Source organism: Protopterus annectens, chromosome 14.part0, assembly GCF_019279795.1.
Source record: "Protopterus annectens isolate FY-2018-M chromosome 14.part0, PAN1.0, whole genome shotgun sequence".
NCBI lineage: Eukaryota > Metazoa > Chordata > Ceratodontiformes > Protopteridae > Protopterus > Protopterus annectens.
Genome location: NC_056748.1, coordinates 490083108 through 490096625, shown reverse-complemented (window position 1 = coordinate 490096625; position 13518 = coordinate 490083108). Strand labels below are relative to the sequence as shown.

Genomic DNA, 13518 nt, shown 5'->3' with positions numbered 1-13518 from the left:
ATGGGAGAATTCATAAAGGTAACAAAACCCCAAAAAAGATAAAAGTATAGAAATAACCACCAAAAGGCTACTAATCCAAGAAAGACAAATTTAATAAAACTTAGCGCCTCGGCTTATAAAAAGCCTTCCAAGAGAATTCATAAAGGTCACCATGGTACACCTTGAGGTAACTTTTTAAATTCATAATTAGCTCTCCCATGGTTCTTTTGCACAAAGACATGCAGCACTACAGTGGACTTTCTCCATGGCTGTGCTAGATACTAATCAGGCATTCCTGATGAAAGCCGTATGCTAATTAGCCATGTGCCCCCCCCGCGATCTGCTTCCAGGAAGTCATCTACTCTCTGATTGGTTCATAAATTCACTTGGCCGAGTAGATAGATTAGCATGGCCTCTCCTTGCACCTCACAGCAATGAACATGGCCAAAAAGCTGTGTCCACCTACTATAACAGAGGTAAGTGCTGTGGAGTTTAGTGGTAAGGAGGTACGTGCATGAGTGTATGCGACAGCCTGCATGTATAAGTGTATGTGCGAGTGTGTGTCTGCCTGAAAGGTAGCTGTTAGGGAGTTAGTATAGGAGTAAATAAGGTGTGTGTGTGTGTGTGTGTGTGTGTGTGTGTGTGTATGTACATGAGTATGTGTGCATATGTATGAATGAATGACTCAGTATACCTGCGAGAACAATCAGGTGTGGAGGGAGCTGTTTGTGAGAACGTATTTGTGTGTAGGGGGTTGGGGTGGCTGTCATACTTACACATAATCTTAGATTAATGAGCACGGCCTGCAGCAATAGCTGGGGGAATAACTAGCTACAAGGTGAAACTCTTTATAGGAGTGCCTGAACATGACAAACAATATGGAGTTGGTGGGATGGGAGGAACCACTAGATTCTAGGGATAACCCTATACTCAGTTACTGAGTGGCACTTAAACAGTACAGGGATTGGTGGAGAACCACTAAACAGTAGGGATAACCATATACTCAGTTACTGAGTGGCACTTAAACAGTATAGGGATTGGTAGAGAACCACTAGACACCAGGGATAACCCTATACTCAGTTACTGAGTGGCACGTAGACAGTACAGGGATTGGTAGAGAACCACTAGCCACCAGGGATAACCCCATACTCAGTTACTGAGCGGCACTTAGATAGTACAGAGATTGGTGGGGAACCACTAGATACCAGGGATTACTTTTAATTTTTGTGCTTTAAAAGCACATAATGGGAATTGGGGGAAACCACTTAACAACAGGGATTGTTTTTACTTCTCATGCCTAAACAATAGTCAGTGGGAGAAGGCAGAAACATTCCATACCAGAAATACTTGTTTAAAAATATGTGAGTCAGGGGAGGGGGTTGGAATGCTGGACACCAAGGATACCTTGCATGTACTAAAGGATATGACGTGTGTGTAACTCTAATGTCTGACATAATGACTGACTAAAATCTTCTGTGATTTAGAAAGGCAGGAAAAGGAGACATTAGGGATGTTCAGACAACACAAACACAAGTATTGGGTCTATGTTGTGAGTGTGTGTGTGTGTGTGTGTGTGTGTGTGTGTGTGTGTGTGTGTGTGTGTGTGTGTGAGTAAATGGGGGTGCTGCTGCCTACATTGTGTGGCCACCATCTCTGTTAACTACCACAGGAAATGCTGATCTGCATTCTGTGGTAGTTAACTGTGATTTGTAGACATGCAAATTAGCTGATAATGAAGTCTTATCCTATTGTTGCCAATATGTCCATGAATGGCAAGATACCACATTACATAAACAGGGCCTTTTTATCATGGCTCTTAACCCGATGTGATAGAGAGTTAATGAGTCCTCTGAAATGACTAATAAAAGCAATTATACAATGGTAGCTCATTAGTATGCAAAAATGCGCACACTAATTTGTCAGGCCAATCAGCACGCCTGTTAAAAAATTGAGTATATACCAACAGAAAAAAGTCCACTCACTGAAGACTTTCCTCTATTAATATATGCTATTCTATGGAACTCAGTGCCTGATAGTATAAATTATGTTATTTTAGCAGTGTTTTAAGTTTAAAAGAGCAGCATTTACAATAGGGACCTTTGTCCCCCTTATTTAAGGCTTTGCAGTTTTCATGAGCTAAGAGGTTGAGAGGTATGTATGGAGGGCAGAAAAAATACAAGGAAAATCATATACGTTATGCAAAACTAAAGAAACATACCCGATTTTCCTTATATTTTTTGCCATGTCTCTCTCGTACTGTTAAACTGCCCAGATTTCACAGTTTAAAAAAAAAAAGCAACAGAGATCTTCCTTTCTCCATTGCTTGCTGTCCAAAGCACTGATATACTGTGTAAGTGTGGGATTGTAAGCCACATACGCATGCACAGTACATCAACAAAGCGAAACAATGTATAACACCACTATGGTACTGTTATACAAAGACATTATTTAAGAAAAGTAAGTAATTTCTTTCTTCAATAATGTCATTGTATAATAGCAATAACCGACTCGTGGGTGTTAGTATAATGAAGATTTACCCATGGTTGCCTTTGTTTAAGTATTTGGGCTTCACCCTTATGATCAAACCACACCAACCGTGGGTAAGTCTTCAATATTTCACACCCACTCATCGGTTATTGCTAAAATAAAACATAAACAGATGCATTTCCTGACAAAATGAGCATTAGTTGTAAATATATAAGGAAGAAGATGAATGAAGTTCTACAACCCATTACAAAAGCTAAATATACCTCTAAGATGACTTGTCAAAAACCATATCATTAATAAATGCATGCCCATGTCAAAATGATGGTGTCTTCTATCTGTGTCAGGTTGTAAAGAAACTTGCTAAAAATTTCTGTTATTTTTGTAGTTCAAACTTGTGGTAATGTTTTATATAAACATCCTAAGATATGTACATATTTTAAAGATTTTAGAGCTTTTAAATTCCAGGTACTTAAATTCATCTGTTTAGATGAAAGGGTGGTTTATTAATCTAAAACTAGATTTGATAACATATGAATAGATTCTTTTACTAGAAAGTAATCAAAGTCATGCCTTAATCACTGTGTCAGTGTACCTCTGCTCTATGGTCCATAGCTTCTCAGTGCTCTACAATTCACCCTTAGTCTATGGTACTTGTACCAGTAATTTCATAGTTCAAAAGAAAATACTTGCATGCAATCAATGTGCAGTCACGCAACAACTCTGCACCTTAGTAGCTTCTGAATCAACCCAGTCAGCCCCTTGAATCAATGCTGCAGTGTTTCAGTGTATGTCAAAGACTATAGATCTCTTGAGAAACCATTAATAGGCCTATTCCAAGCGTTATTTGTGCTGAAGACACTATCCGTATACCAAGTTAACAGACTAGCCTTAAAGGATCTCAAGTAGTCCGCCTGCCTGACAAGTAAGCGGGAAGGTTATTACAATGCTTAAAATTCTGCAATGGAGTCTGTAAAGCAAAACTGAAAAGCATTCTGATCAAAAACAAAAAATAAGTTTGTAAACCAAGCTATAATAATAATTTATTTTGTTTTTCACTCAAACTGTTTCTCCAGTTGGCAGGTTTTGAACAGTGCACTACCCTGATAAAAAATATAAATAAAATAAAAGAAAAATGATTAGCTATCAGAATCAGTCTGTTAAACTAAAGTACAGTAGAGAGTTGATTATCCGAACTAATTGAGACCTAAGGTAGTTCGGATAATCAAATTGTTTGGCTAATGAAACATTATTGAACTAGATAAAAAAACTTCTAAAATCTTGTTTTTTTCTGCATGCAGGAATACACTTTTCAACCATTCAGTGATTCCAGTGGACAATAAAGACTATTTTTCACATGCAAGCTGGCTACAAGCTCAAAAAACATGCTCAAGCAAATATGTATAATGTTTACATATTCAGATTTTGTTTTTTTCCTACCCAAAAACTTTGGAAGGCTGGTCCTGATAATTGACGTTTTTGATAATCGATGTTCGGATAATCGACTCTCTACTGTAAGAAACTTATTTGGAATCTGCAAGGTAATAAACCCATTTGGAACATGCATCTTCTCTTTTCTAATGCATTTTCCCATGTGAAACTGTTTGCAGGAATCCGTACAGAAAGCCTACTTTCTTGTGCTACAGTGTGAAGCATGCAAGTTTAATCTTGAGACTAAAGGTCAAACTCTAATGTCTTTGTCAGAGAGTTAGAAATGAGTGCTTTTAGCCATGGTTAATGCCACACAGCTTTATAACTGCAATGAAGAGATGAAAATAAGAAAACACTATTTTTTTCCACTCTGGTACCCCAAAATGCACTGCCACCCAAGTTGGGGTCCACTGTTTTAGAGTTTGCACCACTGCTAGATCTGGAAGAGAAAAAAAAGCAGTTAAGATTAAAAGCAAATGCAGCTGTTAAAACAAAACAAAATGCCATCTTTACCTTCTTCACATCTGAAGTCAGGGTAGGCTACATCCTGCAGTGGAATTTCTTTCAGGAAGTCTGGCTTTTGACAACGAGGGTTTCCAGTCACTATTTTCCTCTTTCTTAGCCATTCACCTAGCCAGGCCAGCTGGCAATTACAGTTAAATGGGTTTGCCAATAGATTTCTGTAAGGAAAAACATATACATATTCTTAGCATGCCAATAAAGGTAATCAAACTCAAATAAAGTAAAATAAGATATGTTCGAATTAAATGGAAAGGTAATATCTTGTGCTTGCAGTCTATGTTCTGTAACTGATATCACTATCTGCACTTATACTGACATCAGTCCATTTTTGATGGTTCATTTCTCACACCTTATTTTTTGTTTAATGCCTGGCTGTTAGTGAATATCCTCCTCTCTTTAAGATTTCAATCATAATGTGCCACTGATTCAGGCACTCAGAAAAAGTGAGTATCACTTGACAGGGCCCATAGCACTATCATTAGTTCATACTGCACTGACTGATTAACACTATTTCATATCTTGATTCAACACAATATCCATATACTCTGTCATAGCAGCAGTGACCCTCTCCCTGCCCAATACCATATAAAGAGTGGGCCTATAATACTGCTACTACCGACAGGATCCACCTCCCCACTCACTAATTCACAGGATCTCAAACTTTAAACACCAGTGGAAGTGTCCCTTATGATCACTGTATATTATTCATATTCATATTAATATTTTCTTATTTCCAAACTACATTTACTTCTTTTAGCTTATATTACAATAATTAAGATTCCTTAATACTTTCAGTACAACACGATAACCCTGCTATAGTTTGTACATTCTTCCCAATTCTCACCTTCCTCACTCCTTAACTTTGGTTTATTCCTATTTCTCTGTTTGACTTTTGTTCTCCTTCTGCTTTTGTTATTTCACAAATCATTGTAAGAGAATAGGGGTGAAAAATAATAAAAAAAAACATAATAGTACACAAGCCATATCTGTTTCATCACATGCTTGGAAAAGTATAGATAGTGCTTTAGATATATGTTGTTTGATTGCCTTAATCTTATGTCATTTTGGAATTATTCTTTTCTTCTCACTGTCTATTGGTGTTCTGCTCAGTGCTTGCCTCCCTGCAGGGATCTGGTCATCAGGTTAATAACGGCCATTTTGAAGCCCATTTCACTGGGATGAGATGAATCAAAGGTTTCTTTTGGAATTTATAACATCTTCTAAGGCTTGGTGACCTCAGAGTTAGTAATAAAAGAAAGATGGGATACAGGAGAGGCCACCCACTGAATGGGGGGGAGGGGCGGGATACAAAGGGCTCTCACAAAAAGTATAAATGGTAAAAGCTTAGTATGATCAGTTACATTCAACTAACTGGTACGACATGTGATCTTAACTAAAAGACAGAGATGCGATCTTTTATACATCACCACCCACATATTACTTTTTGCACTAGCTTTCCTGGGTGCCACCCACCTTATTAGAATTAAAACAAAGAGTTAGAAAGTCACACTGAAAAACCAATCAAGAAAAACTAAATGAAAATGCCAGCCAAGCTAGAGCTTCCAATGAGTGACCTCCCAAACCTTCTGTAACAGAGGCACATGGGATATATGCAAATGACCCTTATGAACATCAGGTGTTTCAGCTATATGGCGATTCTGATTCTCCATGACTTTTACATTTGAAGTTGTTTTAATGGACAATTTCAGGCCAATAAAGCCAAACCCCACTAGCAATGGATATGCATATTTCGGCCTTGTTATGACCTCGTCAGCATAGCATAAGCAGAGTGTTTGACTAAGCATAAGAAACACAGGGTTGTTATACCCAGCTGATGTCCATTACCATTAGGGTGACTGCAAAATATCCCAACTAACAAATTAAAACAAAGAGTTAGAATTAGTACGGTATGCCTCGTTACTGTTTCCTCCATATCAAGAACTAAGTATTTCTCCATCTCTCTCTCTAATCATTTTATTTATTAATTTATTTATTTATTAGCATTTGTTAATGCTAATAAATAAATAAATAAATAATTAACTAATGGTTCACTGGGTCTGTTAGAACCCATTTTCATTGGAGGCCTGGGGAGAAAGCTCCACAGGTCAAAATGGTTTGACAATATATAATAACAGAAACAGTTAGTAAAACAAAGATATAGTACAAATATACAATGAAATACATTGAACAAGAGATTATACAATGCAGGGAAATAAGAACAAAGCACAACTAGTAGAATTAATTGTACAATTCAAATATAATTCATGCTATTTTGAAAGTATAGGATAATCAGTCCTGTGAGGCATGAATCATGTATGAGTTCTTGTATTTTGATTACATCCATAGGCCAAATGAGACTAATCATATTCCAAATGACAATGTGCCACTGGACTGGTCACCATACTTTCAGATTATCTTAAGCAATTTACGAAAAATGTGAAGAATTCTGCTCTGAACTTTATTCCCTGGGTTATGCGTACTTATTCTGGTATATTACTGTTACAACAAACCTCACAATATTGACATACATAAAGTCAGTATGAAGCAGATAAAACACAAGACAGTGTAGTCTAGCCATGCTGCCTGTGGAAGGTTTAGGTGAAGTCTGATCTTACTACTTCAGTTGTTCATGATTATGGTCATTTTGTGAAATGGATGGTTTGGATAACTTGACTTGGATGTGGTGACTTGCACTGTCACCTACTGCCAGTTGTGTTGGTAAAAGCTGTCATTTGTGTGTTAGCTGTTGATTTGTGACTTAGTGGAAGTGTTTGTTTTCCTGGTGTGGCTGAAAGTGTGGTGGTCAACAAAATGCTACTAAAAATGCACATATTTTGGGAAGAAAATACATTTTTCTCACTGGGTCTGCATGATCTGTGGATGTCACTAAGCAATGCATGCAGCTATGAAGGTGATTTCCAGCACTAGTGAGGGTATGAAGTGAGTAACATCATGAGATCATTATATGGCATATGCTGCAGATCACTTCAGTGTGGCTTTAATCTTGTGGGTGCTGGCATTATGAATGTCAGCTTTCCCATTCTTGATGTTTCATACAACTGTCTACTTAACTCCCTAATACTCCTTGAGCTTAGAGATAAACATTAAGTTGTTCCCTGATATTAACTGTGGTCTCCAGTAACCACTGCTGTTTTAGTGACCTGATATTAACTATCAGCAATTTATCACAGAAGACCACAAATACTGAGTTACAGTGTCTCAGCTACAAGAACTCTGAAGCTGAATTAACTTGTCCCCGTTAGTGATTACTACCAACATGCCCTCTGATGTTTACACTCCTGGACATGGGGGTAACTCTTATATTGATCATTGACTTCCATCTCCAAACTAATAATTGAAAACATCTCTGACTATTGTTCTTCCCTGTTCATCGCTGGCAACCTTCTGGTGTTGATTAAAAACTAAGTACTCAAACAAGACTATTGATTATTAGTAACTCAGATCTCAGTATTGAGCATTACTGATGTAAGTTACATATTATGGACTAAAATGACACCTGATATTTTCTGATATTGATTTTGCCCCAACAATGATTGTCACTGATGTTCTCAATCATTTTAAAAGTATCAACAATTGGTTAAAAAATCACTGGCTTGAGGGGCATCTGCTGACCACTCCTCAGTATAAAATTTGTGATTACGAGATTGTTGTTGCAGTTGTATGTTTATACCACAAAAAGTGTTCCATTTTTATGTTGTTCTGCCTTGTCAAACAAAACACTTGATTAGATAGCTGTGATGAGATACCTAGACAGGGCCACTGCAGAGTTTTGTAAAGTGACCCCATGTCTCAACACACTTACAGGCAGGAAGCTAACCATTTTAGTCTGTGATGATGGTTTGATTTCCTCATTCATCACCTTTGAAAAAAATATATTTATCTAGTGAATTGGATCTTTTTAGGGTGAACTGCTGAAAAACTAGTTATACTTTGATGGATCGAAGGAAGTACCAGCCTTGCTTGAGCACTATCACATGGTACAACTGCCTACTCATGTTAGTTCATGACACTGAGGTGTTTAATTCTTCCAGCATCAGATTTACCCGTTTTGGGACATATTATACAATCTGATAGTGTCCCATATTTGAAATAAAACAATATTTGTGTGAAAGTGCAACTGTGGTGTCCACTCCTTTTTTATTTAATATATTCCCTCCCACTGTTTTTCCATTGTATACAATAACTCCCTTCCCTGTGCATACCCGTGTTTTATCTGGGAATGGACATGCAGTGGGGAAATGCTGGTATATCACTGCCACCTCTGCAGCAACTCAGACACTGCCCTGATATTTCCCCATTTTTGGACAGCATCCCCTTCCATGTGACCATAGCCTCTACTAAGTATCAGACACAAGATGCACCTAAGTGAGTGCACCCTCCCAAGACAGGCACACCCATCCTTCCCTGTCAGCACCTAAGCTGCTAATCAAACTTGAGTTGCCTGGGCTGTAGGCATGGCTTTATCTATCTGTGCCACAACACTGTCTAGAAATCATCCTTTTTATATTGTGTTGTCTGCAATGAAGATGCCTGTCCATCATTTCTCAAATTTGCCAATTACTTCTAGTCATGATATCTTCAGCTACTTCTTCCCATTCTCAGGATTCAGGAGTCAACACTCTTGGACAAAAAACATACCCTAATTCAGTGAAGAAGAGAAGAGAAGTAAATGGTCAAGGCCCACTCTCCTCTCCTGGGTGAAGGGATGGGTGTTGGGGCTTGGTGAACACATAAGGTTGTATGATTTCTTTGGTGGAGACCAGGGAAATCATTACACATGTACAAGAATGTGAGAGCAGGGCTGCTTGTTGGTAGCTCTTCTTGCAGACGTGAGAAACAATCAACCTTGTCAGCCCATTGCAAGTCCTCTTCCCTCACAGAATGATAATGTGCAGAGATTAATGGGCATACAGAAAAAAAAATAATAATTATTCCTGATCTCTGCCTAAATGATGGCCCCTCTTTGTCAACCCTCCCCCACATGGTGAGGAATTAATGGGATAATTGCCTGGAAGAGGTTGATGATATGTAGAAAGTGGGGATAAAAATTGAAAATAAATCTTAACTTGGTGACAGCTGACAGCAGTCTGTCATACCTGCTGTAATTACTGCATTATTTTGACAAGACTCTAAAACTGTCCACAATCCAGATATTTCTAAAATGTTCAAGCCATGTTTTCAGCATGCCATTATTGTAACCCCCATCTTGTTAAATGTATTTCTGTCAGTAGGCTATTCCTTCCCAAATGTTGTTTTAGACTGACTGTAAACTACCTTTAAGGTGGACTTGCACAGCGGCAGTAAGTATTTTTGAGCTCACTGAGTACTTCTCTGTAAACTACCTTTAAGGTGGACTTGCACAATGGCAATAAGTATTTTTGAGCTCACTGAGTACTTCTCTGTAAACTACCTTTAAGGTGGACTTGCACAATGGCAATAAGTATTTTTGAGCTTACTGAGTACTTCTTTGTAAACTACCTTTAAGGTGGACTTGCACAGCGGCAGTACGTATTTTTGAGCTCACTGAGTACTTCTCTAAATTATAGGTCTAAAATCACTGACGCTGTCAAAGTTATCAGCCTGTTTTAATTTGGTGAATAATTACTTGTACTTGTGCCAATTTTATGCAATTCTAACCTAAATTTTCAACATATTACCAAAGGAATCCCTCTCAAGAATTAAGTAATTCCTGCCCCAAATACTACTTTACACATTCTGCAGGCAATTCCACACCATATTAGTAATGTTTGTTGGATTTGATTTAATGTTACTGACTAGTATTGGTAGCAACAATTTGTTAATCACTCTGATCATTATTAACATGTAATTATATAGTGACTGGCTATTAGTATTCAAAAACTCTGCACGCTGATTGGCCAGCCCAACCAATGTGCACATTGTAAATCCCACAATATACCAACGGAAAAAGGTCCGGTCACCCGGACTTCTTTCCACTGGTATATTCCAAAACTTTTATTTTTTTTCCCAACAAAAATAAAAAAAAAAAAAAAAAAAAAAAACTATAGTCCGTATTCCGTACATAGCTAAGAGGCAGCATGGAGGAAATACAAAGAAAATCAGGTACGTTATTTAAAACTAAAGACACGTACCTGATTTTCTTTGCATTTCCTCCAATCTGTCTCTCTCTCTCTCTCTCTCCTACCCCTAATGTTGCCCAAACTTTTTTTCTAATAATAAAAAAAAAAAAGAAAACAAAAACGGAGCAAGGGAGACTTTCTTTTCTCCGTTGCTTCCTTTTCAAAGCATTGATGTACTGGGTATGTGTGGGAACACAAGTCCCATATGCATGCGCAGTACATCAAAACAACACAGCAGTATACCTCCAACTGTGGAAGAACAGTAATGCGCCGTTATACAAAGACATTATTTAAGAAAAGTATTTTTTTTCTTAAATAATGTCATTGTATAATAGCAATAACTGACCCCATGGTTGTGGTATATTGAAATGTAACCACGGTTGGCTTTATTTAATCAAACCACACCAACAGTGGGTAAATCTTCAATATACAACACCACGTCATCGGTTATTGCTTACATGAATCACTTTATAAGGTACATCAGTGATTCTGCTCTGTGACTTAGAAACAAAGTAAATGAATAAATAATACCATTTAATGAATTTATTACCATTCTACAAAGAAAATAATGCTTTAGCTTTTCGACTAAATCAGACCTTTGTCTTGAGCTGGAAAGCTGTTATGGCTCCTTGACTATCCCTAAGTTGTGAAACTTATAGGAATGTATTTGTTTGTGATAATTTAGTGACTGATGTGAGCCACTTCAGGACAACCCCCTGATGACTGATATGAGCCACTTCAGGACCACCCCCTGATGACTCATGTTATCCACTTCAGGACACCCCCCTGATGACTTATGTGATCTACTTCAGGACAACCCCCTGAGGACTCATGTGATCCACTTCAGGACAACCCCCTGAGGACTCATGTGATCTACTTCAGGACAACCCCCTGAGGACTCATGTGATCCACTTCAGGACAACCCCCTGAGGACTCATGTGATCCACTTCAGGACAACCCCCTGAGGACTCATGTGATCCACTTCAGGACAACCCCCTGAGGATTCATGTGATCCACTTCAGGACAACCCCCTGAGGACTCATGTGATCCACTTCAGGGCAACCCCCTGACACTGATAAGCACTGATTCTTCTTGTCTTTTCTTGTAGCACTGAATGCCACAAAGTCACCCCTATACTGTTCAATGAAACTGAACTGGCCTTTTAATAATAGTAGCCTTTCATTTGGCTGTAACAGTGTTCATCAGTGGTTTGTCCCTGATACTTTGTTCCCTTAGATACTTTACTCCCTTAATATTGATGGTCACTGGCTATACTCACTGTTACTCATCACCAGTGGCCATTGTAGATTCACTATCATACACTTATCACCATTAATGCAGACCAGTTGTACAAATATTCATGGAGATTTTCTGGGTCTACTGATTGCTGACCATGTGAAATTCAGTGGTGATGGCAGTTTCTAGGTCATTTAGCTGGCTATGGCTATTCATGATTCAAACCCTAGCATAACTCATTAATACCCTATCAATAAAAACTTTACTTAGTCTCTTCCTCTAACAGTGGATGCCTCCGGTCTCAGTTTATAACACTATTTATAACGGATTCATTCACTGATTCTTATTTTCCCACTCCTGACCATCACAGTGCAGACATCATTGGCTTGATTATGGATGCTGAGTGTCACTACCTCAAATTTCTATTACTGAGTATTTCTGGTGTATGCACCACTGTTTGTCATCAAGGACCTAATGACCCATCAGTAGCCAGTGACTTGACTTCTTACGCTTATCATATTCAGCATCAGTCATCTCAAGTTTTATAGCGATTATAATAAACAACACTCTTTACAGGTAATTACTGATTATTGCTACATGAGCATGCAACTTATGTAATTTAAGGGCATATCCCTTTCTAACAAGTGGGTCTGGATTTTGGTATGCATTACTGAAATTAACAGAACTGATCACAACACTAAAGAACAAAAATAAAACAAAGCTGAAAAGAAGGAACCATGTACGTTTCCATTTCAGATGGGGTATAGACATTCAGAACTAGTATATGCCCAGACTGGCACTCATCAGCAGTTGGGCAACATTTAATCTTCAGTGGCCATACTCCCTATGTGACCATTAGCCACATTAGCTTCAGGCAGAAAGTTAAAAAAAAGAGTCTCATCAGTATTGCTGGAATCATGCTGGCAGTGGTATTTGTATATGGTGCCAGGGCATGCATTATTGTGCGTACATCTGCCACCCTCTCACACAGACTATGTCCTACCACGAGTTAAGTTATTCATTCATTTATTCAAGCTAAATATGTGACACATGCCTGCAAAACATTCAGCAGGAGCTAAACTTTTCTTTATTCAAATACTGATCTATCAGTCGTTTCACCAGGCCTAGGGACTGAAATGCTTTACTGTATAGCAGTTGTGAACTGCATACCTTAACCACTCTCTTATTACACAATAGTTTACTTTTAGTTGCTGGAGTTTTTTATCAACTGTCCATAATAGTCTTACATCCTTTTAACCTTATTAATTTCAAACCTTCAAACAGAAAGGGATCTGAAAAATGATTAAAATACTTAAACCAATTTGTCCCATATTCGTCTGTATGTTTGTGACTCTAGTTTAAGTGTCTTTTTATGTGATTTCTTTCATTCTCTATAGAAGCCTGGTGTACCTCTGAATCAATACACCTGTACTATTTACGCCAATAAGAAGCCCGAAACTGAACACCCTTAATCAGTCTCATACGTTGCAGTATTGATAAAAAATGGTTCTAGTACACATGTCTCTATGATATACAAACTCTGTAATGCATCCCACCTTCATAGATGGTTCCCTTCTGATTTTATTTAAGGGGTTCTTAGTATATATAGTCCATCTTGGTTCCAACAGCATTATATTCTTTTCTTTATATATCATTACATACATGTTATGGCTATTAGTAATTATTGTGTCATTTTTTAATCATTTTACCTTGTTCATATTCAAGGTCAACTAACTGTCCATCAACC

The 13518-nt window shown here is 37.9% G+C and overlaps 1 protein-coding gene across 2 annotated transcripts in view; it reads right to left on the bottom strand.

The window, feature by feature from the left end:
• The window catches only part of SLIT1 (slit guidance ligand 1), a 3022655-nt gene that overhangs the window by 682791 nt on the left and 2326346 nt on the right, over positions 1 to 13518 (bottom strand). For both annotated transcript variants that reach the window (XM_044056244.1, XM_044056245.1), the window contains exon 20: positions 4408 to 4574. In XM_044056244.1, the coding sequence (XP_043912179.1) occupies positions 4408 to 4574 (167 nt within the window). The remainder of the gene's footprint in view (positions 1 to 4407; positions 4575 to 13518) is intronic.